Source organism: Tinamus guttatus, unplaced genomic scaffold (assembly GCF_059628265.1).
Source record: "Tinamus guttatus ecotype Peru unplaced genomic scaffold, ASM5962826v1 Tinamus_guttatus_pri_ptg000483l, whole genome shotgun sequence".
NCBI classification, from domain to species: Eukaryota; Metazoa; Chordata; class Aves; order Tinamiformes; family Tinamidae; genus Tinamus; species Tinamus guttatus.
In genome coordinates, this window is record NW_028289017.1 from 58988 (window position 1) to 81991 (window position 23004).

The 23004-nt window shown below is 37.1% G+C and overlaps 1 protein-coding gene across 6 annotated transcripts in view; it reads right to left on the reverse strand.

Annotated features, from left to right (window-relative positions):
* Positions 1-4659: 4659 nt before the first annotated feature.
* MPDZ (multiple PDZ domain crumbs cell polarity complex component) overlaps positions 4660-23004 on the reverse strand; it is an 83484-nt gene continuing 65139 nt past the window's right edge. For all 6 annotated transcript variants that reach the window (XM_088533144.1, XM_088533141.1, XM_088533145.1 and 3 more), the window contains 18 exons: positions 21493-21584; positions 21124-21214; positions 20707-20787; positions 19436-19528; positions 19269-19343; positions 17891-18068; positions 16209-16354; positions 15786-15869; positions 15483-15676; positions 15041-15188; positions 11872-11958; positions 10320-10416; positions 9617-9660; positions 8429-8551; positions 7420-7524; positions 7064-7176; positions 5878-6001; positions 4660-5067 (listed from right to left, as the gene is read on the reverse strand). In XM_088533144.1, coding sequence (XP_088389270.1) covers positions 4921-5067; positions 5878-6001; positions 7064-7176; positions 7420-7524; positions 8429-8551; positions 9617-9660; positions 10320-10416; positions 11872-11958; positions 15041-15188; positions 15483-15676; positions 15786-15869; positions 16209-16354; positions 17891-18068; positions 19269-19343; positions 19436-19528; positions 20707-20787; positions 21124-21214; positions 21493-21584 — 2022 coding nt within the window. In that variant the 3' untranslated portion in view covers positions 4660-4920. The remainder of the gene's footprint in view (positions 5068-5877; positions 6002-7063; positions 7177-7419; positions 7525-8428; positions 8552-9616; positions 9661-10319; positions 10417-11871; positions 11959-15040; positions 15189-15482; positions 15677-15785; positions 15870-16208; positions 16355-17890; positions 18069-19268; positions 19344-19435; positions 19529-20706; positions 20788-21123; positions 21215-21492; positions 21585-23004) is intronic.

Consider the following 23004-nt stretch of genomic DNA (forward strand, 5'->3'; position numbering starts at 1 on the left):
ACTAATATAAAAGCAAAAAGCTGTTTAGCTAAAAGCTAAACAAACTATCAGACTAAAACAAACACTGTAACCTCTAATCATCTCCTGATCTTTGTCACAGTAACAAAGGTTAATACTTTCCCCGTATGACAAAGATCATTATCTGACGTCCTCAGTGGTTCCTCTCACAAAAGGGACTTACCAGGACACACTGCATTAATCACTAGGATTATCTTAATATTTATAAAGTTCCTCTACAACTCTCACTTCTCTGCACACAGGCAGTCACATTCGCAGTTAAGAGCCTTGGACCTGGAGGCTGTGGAGTCCTTGTGGTGGCAAAGTGTTTGGCTGTTGCAGGCTGTGAAGTGCAGCACAAACACCTTCTATGTGCCTCTGCCAAAAGCTCGTGTAAAGTGCCCGACCTGAAACTCAGCCACCCTTATCTCTGCTCTGTGCACAGGAAGGGAAAACTGAGAAAAAAACATTCTGAAAATGTGCCCTTATAGGCACTGCCCTCCCAGCTTTGTAACACGGTCCCTCCTGTTGGTATGAAGCGTTAGGAGCATAAAAAGCACTACAAAAACACACCAAATTGCGAAGCTCTGTTGTCCAGTGCTCAGAGTTTCAAAGATGTATCCACATCTCGGAGTTGCTCGGAAAGCATGTTTTCCCCTGAAAAGCACAGAATTTCATTCACTCTCCCAACAGGTGTAGAAAGGTGAAAAAATTAATAGATTATTCCTGTTTTATAATAATGCCTATCTTGCTCAGCTGAAACATATTTTAAACTGATCATTAACGCACAAACAGTAAAATAAAGAAAAAATGATGACGAATCTGAATATTCTCTTTTTAAACATGTTTTCCTTTCACTCGGCTATCTATGAGTAAACTGGACATATGACATCTAGCTCCAAGTACTTAAAACATCCAATATAGCACTCTCAAGAACAAACACAGATAAGACTTTTATGTAATTAAAAGTCAGATATTTAAACTACCTGAAGATCAAGAAGGTTAAGTGAACACAAAGCACTCTGATGAAAAAACCCTTCTTTTGTATGAGTCTCAACGCAAAGCTTGTAAAGGATTTTTTTTTCTTTTTCTTTTTTTTTTTTTTTTTTGTAGAAACAACTTATTGTTATTCTTTTCTTGAGTTAGAAATTAATAATCCAGTTTGCAAAATTCAGTAGCTTCACCTGAGATGCAAGCAGCTTTTTAGATTAGTATTACCTTTCTCTTCTTTCTACAAGAGGAGAAGCATTCATGTGTTTCTCCATATTTCAATTGTTTGTCTTGAGAGTAGAAACCCAAATATTGCGGAAGATAGTGCCATAGGGAAAAGTTGATGAAGCTAAACCTACTCAGGCATCTTCTATTAGCAGGCATACTTTTTTTCAAATATTTGAAACATACCAGTACAAACGGTTTTTGTCAGTATTTTCCTGAATACTGGTGACACAAATTCACAAACTAACACATAAATCTGCAATTTTGCTATCCTTTGGAATAAATTGAATCAAGATCTACATAGTTGTGGAGGAAGATGAGAGTTCTACAAGTCAGAAAGACACAAAAATACCTTGTGTATATATTGTAGGTCTTGAATGCGATAAGGACACAGCTTTCATAGCACTTGTAAAAGAATTTTATCTATTCCTAGTAGTTTCAAAAAGTTTCAAGAAAAAGAGGCGAGGAACACAACCACTCTGCAAAGTCTCTTCAGTTTGGAACAAGGCTTAGTTTGCAAAGCCCTACTAAAGAGAGTCAGTTTTTCCATGTTATTTGCAATTTTCTGTCACTAAACCAAAAACCTCTTTTTGCCACTTAAGAACAAAGGACAACTTTATACATACATACCTACATATATACACACATACATATATACATATATATATGTAGATATTTTCAGGCAAGTCTGTTCAGTGTCCACTTAATGTACATCTTCTTTTTCCTTTGGAAAGAGACTGAATAGGATGAAGGGAAGGTGCTATTCAAACTTCCACCCTTGGATCTTATTTCTGGGTTGGTTTTCTGGAAGCAGCAGTAAATTATATTTTCCAGTTGGAAGGAAGATCCAGCAGGGATTCCCCTTCTGGAAGCACCAAGAAAGCAGTGGTGCCAATGATACCTCCTCAAGCCCAGGAAATGGATATGTGCATATTCCTGAGCCAGCTGTCTTCAGTCCAGGCTCACACTCAAGAAAAGGTGACAGTCTCTTTTTATGAATATTGTTCTAAGAAAACATCAAATTTAAATGGTTTGATCCCGTAAGATTCTAGGCCCCTCAGCTCTAGGCCTGTCAAGTCCCATATTAATTCAGTTACATGAAAAATCAATACCTATGCAAAACTGGAAAACTTGCCAGAATCAGGGCCAGAGTGCTTGGCGTTTTGCAGGACTAACCCCAGTGATATAAAAGTGACACTGAATACTTCGCAACAAAGAAACCCAAATATCCTAAGTTTGCACGTGTTTTTATGAAGTGGCATGGGTCACAGCTAAACGGCTGCATGCCTCACTCTCTCAACCTTTCCTGTCATATCCCATGCCTTAAAAACTTTTTAAACACTCTGGACTGTAACTGTTCATACCACCCCTTCTTCCTTCATATCACCTCTTCTTCCTCATTCCTAGATGGTTCAATATTTGGTCACATGGATTTGCTAAGGGTTGGGGAATGAAGACAAGAAAATCTTAAAATCTAAAAAATCACCTTCTAGAAATGGCTTTAAGTTCCACACATAGAGTAATGCCATTAATTGTTATTAAGTAACGAAACAGTAAATTGATCTTTCACAACAGAACGAGCATTGTTAGCATAGCAATGTGAAGTAGACAAAAACACACCTACAACTTTTTTCTTCATCACTGACAATTTTGTATTTATTCATTAAGATTCTCCATTTAGACATAACAGCAGTAATAAAATAACTGTACACTACTTCTGTTACAAATATAGATACTATTTAAATGACTTTACACACTCTAATGTAAGCATTTTTCACTCTAAACCAGGAATAAGTACAGAAGACCAGTTCATCACCAACCGCCTCTTGTAATGGTATCATCTGTTTTCTTTCCTCTTAGCCTATCACACTGTAGCTTCTAGAACAGTTAATGAGACAGGGTTTTTTTAGTTAATACACTTAGATCTAGTTATCACTCTGCTAACACTATTTCACAGACATACCTAATACTGTTTTTATCTGTGACTAAAACAAATGCTAGTCTCCTGGCTTTTCTGTATTCATCTAATACTGACCCAAGCCATTTCCTGCATTTTGAGTTCAGCAATTTATCTTAAGTGATAGTTGATGCATTGGCCTTCTTGCTACAGTGTTTTTGCTAATCAACACAAAGGGTCTTGATGTTACAAAGACATACACAGCATGCTAATTAGCCTTTCTCCCTCAAGAGATTTATCTAAATGTTTCTTGTAGGAAGGCAAATTGTAGCCAAAGTGTGCATTATCTGCCAGATTCCTAAAAGATGAAGAGCTTGTTGGCAAAACAGGAGGGTTCAGTGAATGAGATTTGGGAAAAATGTTCTAACAAGGAGATATGGGAAGCCTTAGGAAGCTGAGGATGTTGATTCATGTATTGACCACAGTGCTGAAGAAAAACCCCATAACTGCATTTTACTGGCTTATGTATCTATGCCTGATAAACTGATAATCCCCAAATAACTCTGTGGCCCTCGACCTTCCTGTTCAGCTTGGTGGTGATGCAGGAAGACCTTCCTCTGCTGTCTCTTGCTCACCATTCCTCTGCTGTGAGAGCCTCCAGCTCTCTGCCCATCTCCCTCCTCATCCAGGATGGCTCTAGCTTTGCTGCTGCTTACACCTCCAACACTAACTTCTTCCACCTTAGTTCAGGGAATACCTGCCAGGCTCTCAGAGCACCAAGTAAATCTGCCTTGAGTGGTTTGTCCATGGCTCTTCTTCAAGCAGCTCCTAGAAACTTCAGTGCTAAGACTGAATTTATCTTGTATGTTGGAAAAGGACAGCCTTTACTTGCACACATTTCATATTGGGAAGGTTACTTGCAGACTCACATAGACTAGAAGATACTACTATGATAAAAAAAAATCTAAGTCCATCTAATACTGCAGTTGGTGGGCACTCTCATTCACCAGAGAAAGATTCTATTGGTAAACAGATTTTTCAATCCTGAACACAATTTCCTTTCCCATGAAAAACCTCCTCTCTCCCAGTTTAATCCCCCTTCTTCAAAAGAAAAAGAAAAAAAAAAGTTAAACTAAAACATAGCTTCCTCTTTTTGGGTATTCTATGACTTACAAAACTTAAAAACAACACAAAACAAAACAAAACCATGAAAAAAAAACAAGTTTTCCTCCCAGCTCCTTGCACTTGGGCATTGTGAAATAATGCAAATCACCTAAATTATTGAATCATCTGCCTCCACATTACCTCCTTTCCCTCTCCTCCAAAACTTACATATTTTGTCAATACTTTCTTTCTCCAATAACCTTACACTTTCTTTTGTTCTTGCTCTTGCCATTTCCTTGTTGACTTGATTACTTTATTTCATCCAACATTTTCACTATATATTTCAAATATTCAAAGCCTCCAAGAAAAACATTTCAGTCTGTCTGTATGGTTATTAAACCAAAAAAAAAATACATTTTTTTTGTTCGTTTGTTTGCTGGGTCATAAGTCATCATCATAATACTACTAGAAAAAAATATCCCCATCTTTACCATACATGTGACATAATCTCATCCCAGTGCTTTGACAGTAAGACAAATACTTCTACTACATACAAAAATACGATTAAATGTTATTTTTCTTCGATGAAGTAACATGGTCATGTGAAGCTGGAAGAACAAAAAGACTATATAAACATTTCCATTCTCTTTGCTATGTGGAATGTAAATAGTAAGATCTTGTTGACCCTACTACCCTGGGCAGCTGATTCACGACAAAACAGTCAGAGTGACTGTTCCTTTTGTCCTTTTTAAAATAGCAACTGCTTCCTCATGGGTCACCCCTTCTAAACTCTGCCCATTCACAGCAATTATTTGATCCCCCCTCTTCAGGCGTCCGTCTTCTGCCGCTGCACCCTGCAATGATACAACACAAAATTGCAGACTCATGCATCTTATTGTCATATAAGACAGATTCAGTGCCCTTAAACCTTGCTGTTCTCTGTGGTCCTGTGTTATTCTCAACAGTCAACAGCAGAGCAGTCTATGAGCTCTGCAGTATGCCCTGCCTTCTCTAAATGGAATCTCATCTAGACGTTCTACCTATAGGGCTTTTACAGTCCTCAACTCTCCTGTTCTAACTAGCATAAAACTTTTAAGATCAGGAATGACAAAAGTAAGATTTTTCAAGCCCTGAAAAAGTTTTCAGCAATGGGTATTAGAAATTTGGTAATCAAATCCAGACCTGTTACTTTGACTTACATGAAAGTCTAGAGCTGGCTCAGGACTTTTTCCTAGGCAGCCCAAGCTGTTGAATCCAAGGCAAGACCCGAACTTCCCCAAAAGTCAGGACCAAGTTTTCTTATTTTGTATTGATCTATATTTCAGATCCTCAGTCAAAATAAATAAAACGGTCCCATCCACTTCTCAAAGACCATATATCCCCAGGACAAGGTGGGTGCCTAATTTCCAAATCATGTGCATAGACCCGGTTTTTGATAGTTGAAACAGACTCTGTCACACACAATGTAGACATTGTGAGTCTTTCTCCAACTACAACCTTCAAATGGTGAAAACACATTTTGAGCAGTACGTGCATCAGCAGCAGAAAGCAATTAGAAACTGTTAACAGTGCTCTGGCTTCAGACTCGGGCCATGCTTAGGCCACGCTGCTGAAGATTAACTAAAAAATGTCTTGATTGAACAAATTTATACTCTGTCATTTACCTTTGCAAATACTGTCTTCACATAAATAGGCAAATCTCCATGGGGACTGCCATATCCCCCCACAATACTAAAGCCTAGGCCATCTGGTCCTCGATCCAGTGTAATAGTCTTGTACTGAGGAGGTCTGAAAAAAAGAATAAACGGTATTTCTACATTCTCTTATTTTAAGTTTTAGTATGTAAAATATTCAATACAAAACATCTTTCCTTTCAAGCTAAGCAATGCATTTTGCTCTCCACTGTGACTATAAATGTCTTAATCACATTGTTATGGACATTTTAAGTCACGTAAAACAACAATTCTGTTTAAAACCCTCCATTGGCTAGCTATTTCACACATTCCTTTCATGTCTTTTCCATGCAGCTCAAAGCACAGTTAGTGCTGGCATGTTCCTTTAGCAGTGCTTACTGCTTGCCTACAGTGCTTACCACCGGTATCCCAAACCCCAAAGGACAAAAGATCCAACTCATAATAAACAATTACTTTAAAAATCCTGTAACACTTGCTAAAAAAAAACCCTGAAAATTGCCAAGGTAGTCATTTTGCAGGCTTTAAGTGCTCCTCTCCTCCGAAATATGATTGTATATATAGGCATAGTATATTTCCATATATGTATGCTGTCTGTAAGAACTTCTTAAAATTCTGCTTTCTAAAGCAACTAAAGAACCCCATTCTCTTTTTCCCTGTTCCCTGAAGAAAAAACGCTGCAATTTATCACAGAGTTTGAGACAAAATTTGCTCAGCAACAGCTAGAGCTCTACCTTGCAGTATTATGGAACATATTAGTTCGGAGCTACAGGTTTTTGATGGTCTGATGCTAGGAAGCACAGCATGGCAACACATGTAACACTCTGGACAGGACTTTAATATTAAAGTCTGAGACGAAACGTTTTGGGTGAATCACCTAATCTCAGTTACGAACAGCACAAGGAGAGGCTGTATTCACAGTGAAGAAATCAAATCACACTGTAATTCTACAGAAGGGGAAAAAAAGGCAGCACAGTGAATTTTATCAGGAAAATATGCAAAAGTGGGTATGTGGCCTGTAGGTACCATATATACCAAGCATGTTAGCCATGACTACGTTAAACAATTCATTCATATTTTTTAGAATTTGCAAGCATTTTAGAAGATATCCCACTTAAAATAAGAGGCAACAAGAGTTGTATATTATATAATGACTCACCCTAAATCATCCTGAAAAATGCTGGTTGAAGTTAGCCCTGTAAATGACAGATTGGGTGTAGGTGGATCCTGCTGCTGACCAGTTATGACACTCACATCTCCTCCAGCTACAACCTAAGAACAGAGTTTGTATGCCAGTAAAATGATAATGCTGACCCTTAAACAACTCATTGTGTCAGGTAACAAAATGGCTTTCAGAAAATTAGTTATCATAGCTTGCCACATTTCTTACATAGAAAAGGCAATTTGCCAAAATTCCAAGGAAAAGAAGTTGGGCATTGGGATCCCACTGCCTCTTCCACTTTCCTTGCAATATTCTTTTCACAAAGAATATTCCAAACATCACAGAATTTTTACCTGCAGCTCGACAGTGCCTGAAGCACTCTTCAAGAGACTAACAGCTTGGGAGTGAGTCATGCCCTCGGTAGATGTTCCACAGATGCTAACAATCCTGTCTCCAACCTGAAAAAGCACAAAAGAAAAGGTAGGATATCTGGTTATCATTAAAAAGTTCAGTTACATAGACTTAACTATAACTTTTCTTTTTTTTCCAACAACACCAGATCTCAACATCTGGATTTAACTAGTTTTTGAGGTTTACTTTCAGCAATGCAGGATATAAAAGAAATTATCATCCGTATACAGTATATTTTCTCTGTAAGGCCCAAAGTGAACCAGAAGATGAGCTAATACAGAGGCAGGAAACTTCATGTCACAAGTCCAGTGTGACATCCACTCCAATGCACCTTATTCTTTGCCGTGTAAGAAAATAATGATTCCTTAAAGAATCAATCCTAATATTTGAGCACCGCAGAGTACAAGATATACAGGCTGATGTAGTAGATTCACATCAGAGATTATATGTTCAAACTCATTTTGAAATAATCCTTCCATCTTCCCAAAATTCAACAGTGAAAAGGTAAATCAAATACTGGGATAGGCTAAATATAGTATACATGTATCTGCGATATTAAAGAAAGCAGCAATTCACTTTCCATTTTTTAATTCTGTCCTAAAACAGTCATGCATGGAAAACATGGGATATAAAACAGACTGAAGAAGTGTGGTTGCAGGAGCGACCACCACACTAAGCATCATAGCTGATTTACAGAACCTTGTTCTGAATCAAGCTCCCCACACCAAGTTCTCTACTTGCTCTGTGATACAAGACTGGTTTAGTACTTCTTTCTCATGCTAATACCTTTTACAAATTACCCTATAGTATGTCACAAACTGAGTTACTGTACTGTCAATCTAAACAGCAACGATTGTTCTTATATGCAGAAGCACTCACAGCTATACCGTATTTTGGCAATTTTGTGCCTTTCCAATGCAATCTTAACCAAGTGTTTAACAATTAACTTACTCTGAGTTTCTGAGTCTGAGCTGCAAGTCCGTTTGGATGCATCATGGCTATAAAAATAGGAACATCTCCAAGAGGACTTCCTACCCCTCCAGCAATGCTTACTCCTAATGAATCTGCAGGGCCCTGTTAAAGTCATGAAAAATAATTAGATCTTTCTGGAAAGAAAATGGTATGAGCAGAATTTGTAGGCTCAACTCGGAAAAATTTCAAATTCCTTATCTTAAGAAAATCAGAATGCTATTTTCTCAAACTACATTTTAAATTATGGATTTTGCCTCCTATTGGGAAAGCACAAAGAGCACAATATATGCACCTTTTTTCCTATCAGCTACAGGTGAAAATTTGCAAGCACACCTGGCTGGCTTACAATATTGGATACTTACAGAAGTCAGATCCATATCTCTAAAGTATGGAGGATATAGGCAACAACAACTGGACAGATGGGATTATATGATCTTTAATAACAATCTCCTGCTAAGAACCACCTGAAAATTAGAACTAATCTTTATGCTCCCCCTAGTGTCTCACTGTCGAAGAACAAAAAACAGCCATTATTTCACTACAGTACATTACCTCACTAAGCTATGAACAAAAGTCACCATCATAAAGAGGCATTTGTAAATTCTACTTTGAGAAGAGACTATCTAAATACAAGCTACGTAATCTGAGAAATTGGCTGACATATAAAGTCAAACAAATTAATATATTTTGGACAATCAGAAACAGTCACTGACTTAGATCTTCTAATCCTGAAAATGAGTAAGCAATTTGAATTTCACTGTTTAAAATCTGCTGAGAATAAAATCCTCCCCTAATACAACATTTTTTTTGTATCAGCAGTGCAGAGAAAGCCCAGCTCTTGCATATGTACCTAAAGGGTATGCAATCAGAAAAATATAAAATTTAAACAATGGGCTTACAATTTTAATAAGAGTTCCCAGGCTTCACTAAAACTGATTTTGGTTTCAACAGAATCTTATAACAGTAAAACAAATGACCCAGACCTCTTTCCCTTCACTTTCAAAACCAGTCATATGTGTTTTACACAAGAACACAGACATTGGAAGTCACACACTTTTGACTTGAAAAAGTCAAAAAAGGTGAGATTTCTACTTTTATGTAAACATAGCTATTGACCATTCGTACTGAATATGTTCATGATACATATCATTTTATATTTTGGCTTACCTTTTTTATTTCAACTGTTCTTAATCCTTGTATTTCAGAAGTTGCTGTAAAATAAATTCCAAAAAGATAAGTTAAACTAGTATTTTAGAGATGCTTTTCCACTAAAGTCATCCAAACCACTATCACGAGTCTAACTTTTTGCTAGTTTATTACAGAAATTTATATATGTTTTAAACAGATTTTGTAAGTAGCTGTCATTACAATAACAGAACTGAAATACTTCTAGGAAGGATAACAAAGGTCATTCATTCATCCTCTCAATTGAAATAACTTGAAAAAGACTGCCAAGAATGCTCAAATAAAATAGAAAAACTATTGCAAGCAATACTTGGGCTGGTAGTAACTTTGTTTTAAATCTAGGCACAAGAAAACTATCCCACATCTATTACAATGTCGTTATCTATCTTAATAACTATACTGTACCAACAACTGGCCACCGATCTTCATGCATGACATAGATTAACTATAAAATTCTTGTTCAATTTATATTCTCACCATCTAAACTGCTGGTATGAGAACCTGCTAGTTTCTTTTCTACAAGGCTATTTAGAGGTAAATAATACATACTGTACAATAACTATCCCCCTAACATTTTAATTACTTTCAGGCCCACCATGCACAATGACAATGTTTCAGACAAAACAAAGGGTCTCAGCTCACAATTCACAGTTAATAAATAGGGAAAGAAGCAGAAGAGCCTTACTGGTATTCTTCCTCAGACCACTTTCAAAGACCTCGGGTGCGCTGGAACCAGAAACTGGGAAACTGAATGATGAGAGACTGCCACTTCCTTCACTGACCTAAATACAGTGTTACACTGGGATTAGACAGCAGCCTCACGCTCCCGATTTGCTAGAAAGTAAAAGTATAATCTCCCATATTCAGTTACTTTACTACTACTTCTGTTCCCAACTAAAGATGATACACTAAATTTCCACACATTTTCAGGGCATTTGATATAGCTCTTTGTTTAAAACATGTTATTAGAGCAGCAGAGGCTGGATGGCTAAATCCCTGCACGTGGCTTTAAGTTCTGCTGCTGATGGTCAGGTTGTGATCCTAATTTTGCACTTGCTATCTCTTCATAAGGACTTTCTGGCACAAACCTCAGCCACAATTAGCAAGGTAGATGCAGACAAATAAAACATTTATGTGTTCTTATGTGTACTCCTGCATTCACCCAGGCACTCCATCAGCTGGAACTACTAGATTTCCATTGAGCTACATGTGCACAGATCCCAGAAAGACTTTTGCTGCACTCATGCATTGATGTAAAGAAACAAAGTGGCTCATGCTGTGCCAGATTCACTGATGGTGGCATGGACTCTTCAAAACATTCATCGCTGTGAGCTTCTTCTAACTCAACAAAGTAGATTAAGACTTCACATAGCCTACCTGCTTTCATCTTGCTGGGCATTACCCTTTTTGAAAAGAAGCCAGTGTTTCAGCCCTTACTCAGTCTTAGCGTGTTTAACTTACTTAAAACTTCAGAACGAAAAGGTTAATTAAGACTATCTTCACTCCTCTATGATCCGCATGCACAGTTTAAAACTAGAACTATTCTAAGGTGAGCAGTGAGTTCTTCAGAAATACAGCTCCTACCAGCAACCCTCAAACTTGCTTTATATGAGATCTACAATGTGAGCTGCTATGGCATCAAGGACACGGTTGCATGCAGAAATTGGCGGAAGTTTATAATAAAAATTGTCTAATTACAATCCAACTGTCTAATAACAATTAAGACCAACATACTTCAAGCTTACTGCAGAAGCCTGATAAACGGGTGCGAGTTTGCTGCTTTTTGTGACCAAAAGAATGGTAAGAATACGAAAGGAGGGGAGAAGTTCACTGCGTTTCCAGAAACAATTTTCCCTTACAGCAGAGGCACAAGCAGAGGCACAGCAGAGTAACAAAAACGCTTAAAGCCCACTCCAAGTTCTGCTGATATCCATGAGAACCAGAGCTCTCTCTGCTTCCCAGGATGCAGCCCTAAAAGCATATTAGGCAATGCAGCAAAGTCGCTTCTGGAAAAAATTTTTGGCTGGATCATGTCTTTAACAGATACAACATGTGAAAACGAACATATAAAATGGTTACCAGAAAGCTGTGAAGTACATAAAAGCTCCTACATTTATTCACCTTGGATCTAGTATGTGGAAAATCACTGTCATCATAAAATCAGTTCTTTTTATTTTTCTTTCATTATTTAACCACATTAAATTTCTTCCAAACTAAACAGTTTTACAGTTACAAACCTGGCTGCTCTGGGATGTTCTCCTCTCAGAATGGAATGGACCAGCTTTTATTCTTCCGACCTCTAGTCTTACTGTACCTAATGAACACTAAAGAACCAATAATTTATAATGTGTCTCTTCTAACTTCAAGAATCCCATTAAAACATATTTCAATACTTAAGTCACTTATTAAATGATGGAAAAAAAATAAAGGGAAAAAATACAGTCTAACATATCTGCAATAAGCCCTGAATTCATGGCAGGATGCCCTACCAGCTAGGTATGGCAAAATAGTCAATAAAGAGGAGGAAATATTTTGCATTAAGCAATATGAGTGCAGTCATGAAAATTATGTAGGAACCTCATTCTGTTAACTCTTCAAATAAATTGGAGAAGTATTGATATCTAAAGTGTAATATATTTTCAAGATATTATTTTTTGAAAATGAATAGAAGTGGAGCATTTTCAAGGCAATCACTTAAAACAGTACAAAATCTCCAATTATCAATCATTACTTCTGTTTATGCAGCAGGAACATGTTATTTAAACTAGTAGTTAGCCATCTTGTTCCTGCTGTTGAAACTACCATATTCTGAGTAGGAGGTTTTCCAAAAATTCGTATGTGACTTAATAGTCCTTCTTACACCTGATTCCCAACAGGAAGTTAGGTAAGGTGGCACACTGAGAGATCCTTCCATTACTCTTTGGAGGTTCTAATAATAGGTATAACTGTAAAGATCTACATGGATGCGTGATGCATGGACGCGTATCTCAGAAGAAAATTCACCATAGAATCACGGTATTTAGAAACCAAGAAATCAGGTTGATTTTGGAAGCAGACAGATATAAAATTATCACAAACAACATTTAAAAATCTGGACTTCAGAAATAATTCAAGTAGTCAGAAGAGTGAAAACAACAATATCTATCTGCAGGGTATTCAAATGCAGAAATTTCAATATATTATTACAATTTAGCTTTCTTTTTTCCTTCCACTGGGAAGTTATTAATATGGACTCCCTTACCCATGCAGCCAAACAAATTAATATTACAGTCTGTATTTATATATCATGCTTTAGCTGTATTATACCAAGGACTTGATGTTTTTGCCAGAGAATTCACAGTAAGAAACAGACTAGTGTATCAAAATTGACGATAGGATACAACCATTCAAACAAACTTTTTATACCATATAACTAGCATAAATAGTTATTGTTCTCTTAGGGGTGACACAAATCAGAGATTTATTACATATTGTTCTTTATAAGTAATGTTGACTTCTTCTATATTCTGTGATTGACATGATCAAGGCTCTCACAAAAGCAGTCTTTCCTACTACTATGCACTGCTTTATATCAGACCATATGGACCTTTCTTGTCCAAAATGGAAAGTTCATGAAGCAGTGTATGTACCTACAATTACCACATTCTCACATAAAATGCAAACCCACAAATGAAATTAAAAATTTATTATATGTGAAACCAGGAGGTAATACTTTCCAGCCTAACTTGTGAATAAACCAGTTCACATTCAGTTTTATTAGGACTTCCTTTCTCTTCCCCAAATCTCGCATTTGATAAATCACCAAGTCAAATGAGGGAAAAGAATCATCAGCTTTTCACATTGTATGATGTTTAAAAATGAAAAAAAATTCAAGAACAGGAAGTGTTTTAAGCCTGAAATCACACTCAGGTGGACTGATTATAACTAAAATACATTTGGATGTTCAAAAGACTCTGGGTAACTTTCCAACAACATTCATTTCAGATTTCTAACACAATATATTTCAAGCAATTCAAGACAAAACTCTCCTAAGATCATGCGGGTGAAAACAGAACAGATTCCTGAATTAAAAAAGGTGACTGTCTACATGTGAGAGATACTTTACTCCATTTATACTATATTATGAACTAAATAGAACCTTTAACAACAATATATTAAAGTATTAAAGGCCGGGTTTTTTTTCCTCACAACTAGGACAATTAATTACAAGCACCGAGCAAGATGATTTATTAAAAACTTTAAGAGATGAATGATAAATGGTAGCTAAAAGCATTCATTTAGATACTCCAAAACCCTCACAAAATGATAACAATGAGAGAAGTTTTCCAAATAAAATTGAACTTAATTAAGAAAAGATCTAAAAGCACAGCATATGAAGAAACATGTCCTTAGTTGTATAATTAAAGTATCAGACAAAAATGGAAAAGTACTATTGCCCCAGTAGAGTATGTTAATGAATTCACTATCCGAATACACATCCAGTTCTGACCTTCTCACTGATGGACATGTGCTAAAAATACAGGAAAAGTGTTCCAAAAAAACAAAATCCTACAGGAACTGTTCAAGACCTGGAAAAATCTACCTTTTAATGTGAGTTCAAAGAAACCTGACCTCTATGCATCCAAGAGTCAGCTATATGAGTGTCTGTTAATATTCTTCCAGTAGTACAATTTTCCATCAGAAAATGCTGACTTGATAGAATCTTAACATGCAGCAGGAATGTCTCAAAGCCCTGGATGGAAAACAGACAAACTGTCTGACCAGTTGGACTTCCTGCCAGACCACAGGAAATTCTGTATTTCTGACTTCATTCAGAAGTTCACCTTGCAAATAAGGTGAGGAGATCAGAAACTCAAAATTCCTTGTGAACAGAAAGGACCGCTGCAGATCTGAGGTTACTTCAGTTATCTTTGTGGAAAAGTGATTTCTGACATTAAATTACTAGTTCACTGGAAAAGGCATTACAGAATTTAATGGATGCAGGGTAACGAGACATACATGAAAGAAATTACATGTACATTAATCACTGTGAAATATCACTTGCTGGGTGGGACAAGAAATCTGGAGAGTTCTTCATCATTTAAGTCAATTCTAAACATCTTTCTGAAGATATGAAACATCCAGTTAAAAGCTTGTTAGAGATCTACAGAGCTAGATTTTAGAGTGATCTAGGTAAAAGTCTTCTATAGCCCTCTAATGCCATCACTATTCCCAGTTTCATCAGGAAATATATTAAAATCTGAATGCTTTAACCTTCAGTTCAGAAGCAATAACCCTAAATTTAGAAACAAAGCTCATTCCTACTGTCATCTCAATAACCGCAGGAACACAATAAATTAAACTTAAGTTTTCAGAAACTCTGGATCCCAACTTAATACTTTCATCTACTTTCAGTTTCATTGATACCTTTAGCAAAGCTGCAACAGCCTCCTGGTTAGCATTTCGAACATCTTCTCCATTCACTGTCAATATCTGATCTCCTTGCACCAATCTCCCATCAGTATCTGCTATCCCTCCTTTGACGATGTCTGACACAAAAACCCCTGTATCATTTCTGGAAAAAAAAAAAAAAAAAAAAGATATTCTGCATTTCTGCATTCTAGCAAAGACTGTTTTCATTCTTTGAGTTCTTCAAGCTCCTGCTTGCAACTGAGAACATGATGGCCTCTCATTTTTGTTGCACACTGTTTGGATAGCTCCTGCGGAAAAGGTCAACTATCTTGAGCGAATAAATGATGCTGAGACAGACGTATTGCCTCAAAGCCCAATAGATACTAGCACTGCACCACAATGGACAGTACCAGCATGCCCACCAAGTCCCACACACACCCTACATGCACATTCATACCTCTTCCCAACTATACTGAGTCCAAGGCCTTTACCAGGCTTCTTCTGCAGCTCTATATTGAGTACATCATACATATCTTCCTCCTTGTACTGGGCCTCATCTCTATATACAGTTAGACGAACTTTTTGTGGTGTCTGTCTGAGGACATTTATCGCTTCATCATGTGTCGCATTCCTGAGGTCAATCCCATTCACCTACAAGGCAATCATACATTGAGAAACTATGCAAGGCTTTCCAACACACAAATGGAAGATGTATAATTAGTTATTGACAATACATAGTGGCCAAAAGAAGAAACTGCACCTCTAATATCTGATCTCCAGCCCATAATCTCCCATCTTTAGATGCTGCTCCTTCTTCATATACTTCATGGATAATGATTGCTCCCTGTCGATAAATAACAAAAACACACTGTGTGATGCAAGAATATCTACTTTGTGCTCTGCAAGTATAGCATGCCCCTGCTTTATTATAAATGCACTAAAATTAACCAAAAAGTGGCAAACCAAACAGTCAAATGACTGATAACAATATATCAAAATATTTAAGAAGGTCACTTCTAACTTTCAATTAATTTTTTCGGTTTGTTTGTTTGACATTTTCATGTTTTCTTTGTATCTTTCTATAAATGTCACAGGACCAAAGAAAGACAAAATCTTTTCCATCAGATATTTTAACAACATTATGCCATTTCACTTGAGGGACACAGATTTTTTTCCAACTAACCAGCAAAGTGTCTGCTCCTCCAACAATGCTCAGACCAAGACCAGTTCGTCCTTTGGAGATATCAATGGTTGTTTCACATCCAGGGATAATGGGACACGTAGCTGGGTCAGAAGCTAATGTGGCTGGAGTTGAAGATCTGCTTGTGTCTAAAACAGGAATTAAACATTCTTGTTACGGTATGAGGGCTTGACATCAGAAAAGTCACTTTAAAACAGAATATCTGATATGCCACAAATGGATCTTTGGCTTGTTTCTCGGGGCAGTTCTATATATTTAAAAGACAAAAAAAAAAAAAAAGAAAGAAAAAAGAGGGAGGGGAGGGAAGGGCAGGCTAGCAATTCTAAAAGGCTTTGAAATTATGTGATTACTAAAACAACAGCTCAGCAATCGAAACACCTGGAATTCTAAGATCATGTTTACCACTGATGTCCTAATTGATTTTAAAAGGAACACCCAGATGAGGCTCTTCCAAAATGTAAAATCAAGCAACTAAACTCATTTTGGGCATTTAAAACAACAGTTCTGGTTAAAAGAAATTGAGAAATTTGGCATTCTACAATATATATAGAAATGTGTATTCTGTAGTATAAATACACATTTATACTGTGCTAAAGAAATACTTCAGATGTAGTGTGAACAATAGATCCTTCTGGAACAGTAAGCTTCAAAACTAGCTAAAGTCTCTGATGGAAACCAGAAGGGTGATGAAAATAATCCAAGGGTAAATCAGTGTGGATTACTGATAGTTCTGCAGCTCCAGTAAGCAAAGTCCCTTTGCGTAAAATGAGAAACTGCTTATGCTTTGGGGAATCAAGTCTAAAGTAAGGCAATTCTGTCCAAAAGAGGTATAACATAAATGAAACACAACCATCACCAACCAAACAGTTGGAAGGGAACCTTCAGATACAAAGTGGCCCTTACCTAATTAGCTGCATCAGTAATATTATATTTGGCCCAAACCAGCTAGCTTTGGTGTTAGCAGCACAAAGTTTAGGTACAGAAATGGAACCAACGAGAAAAAAGAAATTAGTGAGACTTGATGAGAAAAGGTGAGGTAAGAAGAGACAGCTCTTAAGGGAAACAGGAAATATAACAGAATTGTAACTTAGCAGTTCTCATAAAATTTGTGAGACTTTCTTATAGTAATGTAATTGTGTATCAGTGTTATTAATAATAATTCATAACAGACTATTAGTAAGTAGTAATTGTGGTGATATACATGTAAATCATTACTAACTGTGATGTGCTCATTATTCATTTAAGAATAGCTTCTTAGTGCTTTATCAATAACCATGATAACCATTTCAAGTCTTCAGAGGAAGAGCTGGAGCTGGTCAGTATTACATATTACAAGATAGCCCCACTCTTGCTCTAGGAAGAATGACATGACTTTTTTCATCACCGTAAAGGAAATTACTCCCAATTTATCCTAGGCAGTGATGGCATGGGCACTCACTGCATTGATTTTGGAATGGAGGAGGATATTCCTTCACCCTCCCACTTCTGCTAGTCAGTGTGAGCACTAGAGGTTAAATTTTTGTGTGGAGTTTCATTACTTTATTTGGATTGATCTATTTTGCACAAGACATCTGAGTAAAAAGCAAGGAAGTGATTATAAGACGTGTTTTCATTTTTATCGTACAACCCTCACGTGAAGCTGGACACACATGGAGGGAGCTTACTTCTGACGGCCTCTGGTTCTGGTGAGCCCGAGGCAGGGGCAGTTGCTGGCTGCTGGATATTCCTCCTCTCTGCTAGGGCAGAGCTGGCAGGGACTGGGGCTGCAGGTAGGCTTTCCAGCTCTGCTGAGTTGATTGTCAGCTTCACTGTGGGTTTGGATGTCTTCAGGAGACTGATAAACTGAATGGTAAAGAGAACAGATGGTAAAGAGCGTAACTTGAGTGATCAGTTGTAAAACAAAGATCAGGCAGAACAACTTTTCTGGAAAGTGGAGCTAGGATTACAGTCCTGCAACAGTTCTGGGAGATGAACAAGAATGATAAACAGTAATAGAGTTAATAGCTGAGGGACAGATCTGGCTAATGTTAATCCAGTAGCTTCCATCAAAATAGGCCACATTGCCCCAGATGAGAGTGCAGAAGTGTTTGGACAGCTTCTCTACACAAAATATTTTCTGTTTTTACAGTAATTAGTAGAAAAATCTAATGATGGGGTGGAGCCCAATTCTGATCCCACTGTAATCAGTGCCAAAACATCTATCAACTTAAATGACATGATATTATGCCATTCAAGCACCTTAATTAAACACAAAGGTGGAAAAACTTGAAAATATTATCTGAATTACTGGAGGGAGAGAGGATGCTGGGCTGTAACACAGAATTGAAACAAACTCACAAAACTGAAAGAAACTCAATATTTGTCTTAGAGGAAAAAAAACTTAAAAATTGCATTGCTGTTACACAGGAAGAAACCAACTATGCCTTTTCTTGAATACATCAGCAGAATTAGAAAACAAGATTTCTTTCTTTTTATCATAAATGAGGCTTTTCAGTTAATCATTCTGTCTTCTAAGCTCTTCCCAATTCCCTGCAACCAACCTCACTACTCCTTTGACATTTACTGCAGAGAGAGCAGCACTCTTAGGGATCATGATGAATACTCTCCTAACCAGCTTTTAACAAATGGTAAAAGATCTTCTGACATCAAAGATTTATCTCTTTTGGTACCAAGGAGATGCCATAAAAAAGGGTCATGATTCAGCAACAGTTCATGGCCTTTATGCCACATTTAAGTGTCTCTTGATACATCAAATCTGAATGACAGACACCCATACACTCAAACAAAAAAAAATATTGTAGCACAGAGCAAGGCTATTCATACAGTGAATACAAAAATAGCAGCTGAGCTTTTGATTCAGGCTCTATCTTATTCCCCAATATTTTTTTCTCATACATACAAGCCCATGCATCTTCAGTTCTTTATCTATCTTTGAAAATGCAGTCAGAGTACTGGTATGGAAACCTTAGTCGTGTTTACAGACACAAACATTTCAAGCATTTAGGATTAGTTTCTGAAGAATTCCTGATAGTCCAGAATCACCTTTTCTACTGGATAGCCTACAACAATTTCATCATCCACTGCCAGGATTTGATCCCCAACTTTGATTCGTCCATCCTAGAAACAAAGTAGAAGACAAAAAGTGAACTCTGCATGCTATTCCAAAACTTATTTTTCCTTCCTTAAATGGTCTTTAAATGTTCTCACACCTTTGCTGCTGCACCATGATCTGTCAAGCTCTTAATAACTATTCCATTAACTGTGTCTTCTTCACTAATGGCAATTCCCAATCCTCCTTGATCCTGAGGAAAAAAAAAAAAAAAGGAGAGAGAAAGAAAAATGCAGATAAGCAGATCTTGCATTTTTGCATTTATCTAAATGTGAGAACACATTCTCTGAAGACCAGAGAGGTTTGATGACATAACAGAAGTATGCATTTTTACACTGCCTCTATCTTTATTCTTGCGAGATATTTTCTTTTTGAAATAGCAAAATTTTCCAACCTTCAATAGCATATTGTCTATGTATACATATATCTGAAATACTTCTAAATTCAAACCCATTTAATTACTTAGGATCCTACATTAACTGTTGGTAATGAACTGTTGCTTCAGTTGGTAATTTATAAATAGGAGGAAGGCATACAGAATATTTGGAAACAGTGGACTGAATAGAGTTTCATGACATTGCTTAAACATGTTACTTGAAACTACAAAAGAAGCGGAAAATACAGAGGATGAAAAATGTATGCTCCTATAGAGGATGTAAAAATGTATCATCTTTCTGTAAAATTAGGAAATGGTTGTGGCAGAATAAAATTTCTCTAGAGTATTCACCTAGTAATAAATCATGTAGATCTATAACATCTAGCCCAGGTTAACAAGGAAAGGGTATACGCCTGCCAAGGCTGCAAACTAATGAAGAGTCCTAAAGCTTAGGCTTAGGCACTTCATCCACCGGATACAACTGTCTCCTCCATGCCAACAAGCAGCAGTAGCAATTTTCCTAGCCTCCTTTGGCAGGTTTGTAATTACAGAACACCTGGCCATGTTCTCCAAAATGCATGATTTCTGTTTCCGTATACATGTTAGTTTGGGGGATTCCATTCTCATAATCTGCTAATTAATGTACCTGAAACAACCCAGGTAATTATTTTACCCAAGGCAGTGTCAAGCAGGTGCTAAACCAAAAACGAGGGCGTATGTCACAGCATGAAACCAACCCTAGATATGCGTGGTACACGCTGCCTCACGACACAGCATCCAGTTTTCTCTTGTAGTCAGAATTTCTGATTCAGCTGAAATCCTGCAGCAGGACAGCATGGGGCATGCATAAGCTGGAAGAACTGATCCCTAGAAATCTCTGTTTTGACTTTGACTGAAAGGGACAGAATCTACCTGCCTTAGGAGTGACTCCTTTATAGAGCAACAAGCTGATGGACACAGATGTGGTGGATATAAATTTAGTTTTCAAAATGTACCTTAGGGAGCTCCATGTGCTGAATATTTTTATATGAACTGAAGTCAGCAAAAGTATTGGCATTCGTAGCACTGAGGTCAGTCTGACAGAGAAAGAAAACATAACTGTGAGCAACTATTTTCAAAATTAGAATAGTTTTGCATTGAACTGAAGTAGTGCAGAAACAAACATCCAAAGTGGGTCTGATTGTCTAATGGATCCCTTTAACTGATATAACCCTCTTCATGGGAGTACTAGTTACTGCTCAGTTTACTTGAGCATAAAGTAAAACAGGATTAGGAACAGCATCTGTAACAGCTAAACTAAAATTTTTTTTTCTCTTTTCTCTTTCGTTTTCACATTTAGCTTAATATATGAGGCACTAGTAACAATAATGTTAAAAGCTACCTCAAAGTAGAAAAATAAAAATGTGCTTTACCTCTTGGTTTTGAAGCATCCCTGAAGTACAAGGTGAAGACTCTACTGATTTCCCAGGGCAAACAGCCATTTGATTTACTGCATCTTTATTTCTACAATAGATGTAATAGAGAATGTCATAAAGCAGTACCATATTTCTTCAAGAAAGTTTGAGTCTATTTTTTTTTCTCTGACTTATTTCTGACAGTCACAACAAAAACATCAAAGGGGATAACACGGAACATATTTAACAGCTAGTTTTTAGCATGCTAAAAAGCACGCTAGGCACAGTTGACTGACCAAAACCAAAAATAAAGCAGAAATACTCTCTGTGCAAGAATTTCAACATATTAAAAATAAACATTTTTAGCAAAATCTTAAAAAAACTTACCTGATAAAGATTATTTTTACTTTAGATGGTGCACACTTGATTATTGATGAAGCATTCTGATGAGTCCTTCCAAAGAGTATTTGACCATTTATCTATTTAAAGAAAATAACAATTATGTCTCAGAATATTTCAATTGCCTTAAACTAATGTAAAAGCCATAAAGACACACCATTATTCCAATTCACTTGCTAAAACAGATTTTAAATATTGGATCAAAACTCTGGAATATGTTACATCCTGCTGTTACTCCCTCTCAGACAAACGCTGTCATAGTGCTAAAAATGTCCTCCTTTGGGCTATAGGGGGTTGACTTGGCACATCATCTATTTCCACTTGTCATTGATCACCTCGTGATGGGTATGGGGATAAAGCAGAGTCATGGGAAACTCTATCAATAATAAACGAATTGCCTATATCCAGCAATCAGATTTCTATTATTGTATCTCAACTCTGAGACAGTCACATCTACACACAGGAATCTGAGAGCTGGTTCAGTTACAATCTCAAGATTCAATGCTACAATCATTGTCTTTACTTGACAGAGCAGACTTTCTGAAACCCTTTTATGCTCATGGGATTCACATATTATTGCAGATATTCATGTTTGTAGAATTAAGCCATAATTTACTCACACTGGAAATATTAATGTGAGTTTGCAGAATCACACCATGATTTACTTATATTTTATTAATTATATTTTTTCTTGCAAAAGCAAAGATGCAGTGGAGAAACCCACTCTAAGAATGGGGAAAGAATTTGCAAAGTAGAGCTTTCTCCTAAAAGAAAAAAGTGCAATACAGAGATACTACTAACAGATGCATAGAAACAGCTAACAGGGAGGTTTGTAGGACCAGTAGGCTGGACATAAGAGCAACTCCTAAACTCCCATGCAGGTTATGTCTATCGGGATTTGCTATAGGGATACCTGGGCCTTTCAATCACAGGAAAGGTCACAATCCAGATGCAGCAGTTCTTCTAGTGTTCACCTGTGCTTGTGAAGGGCATGATTAGGAAAAGCAGGTGGTGTGGGACATGGCCCACTACCACTGATGCGATAACGATAAGTTCAGACTCCTCCTCCTTGAAGAGCGCTCAGGTCAAGACGTCTTAGCATCACCTTGCACAGTTATAGTATGGGCAGTAAGCAAGGGACTACTTGACAGTTGGCTATGTGTTTCAGAGAGTTCTGAGGATATTCAGCATCTACCATATTAAAGTTCTTAAAAAAGGCCATTTTAACTGATTCAAGTAGTTTCCTAGTAGGTAATGCTGGATTCTGTAACTTGCCAAGTGCCTCTGTGCAGCTGCGTCCATACAGCTACAAATTCTTCAGGTTTTCTCCCAGTCTGCACCTGCCAGCCTATTAGGTTGCTCTCCAGGGTTTTCCTCATGCTTTGTGATATCTCACTGTACCATCTCCCCAGTGCATCCTTGCAAACTTCTAAATACAGTTTTGAAGTTACATGGAGTATCTATGTGTGAGTTACATGCTACCTACTGCTCTGGAGAGAG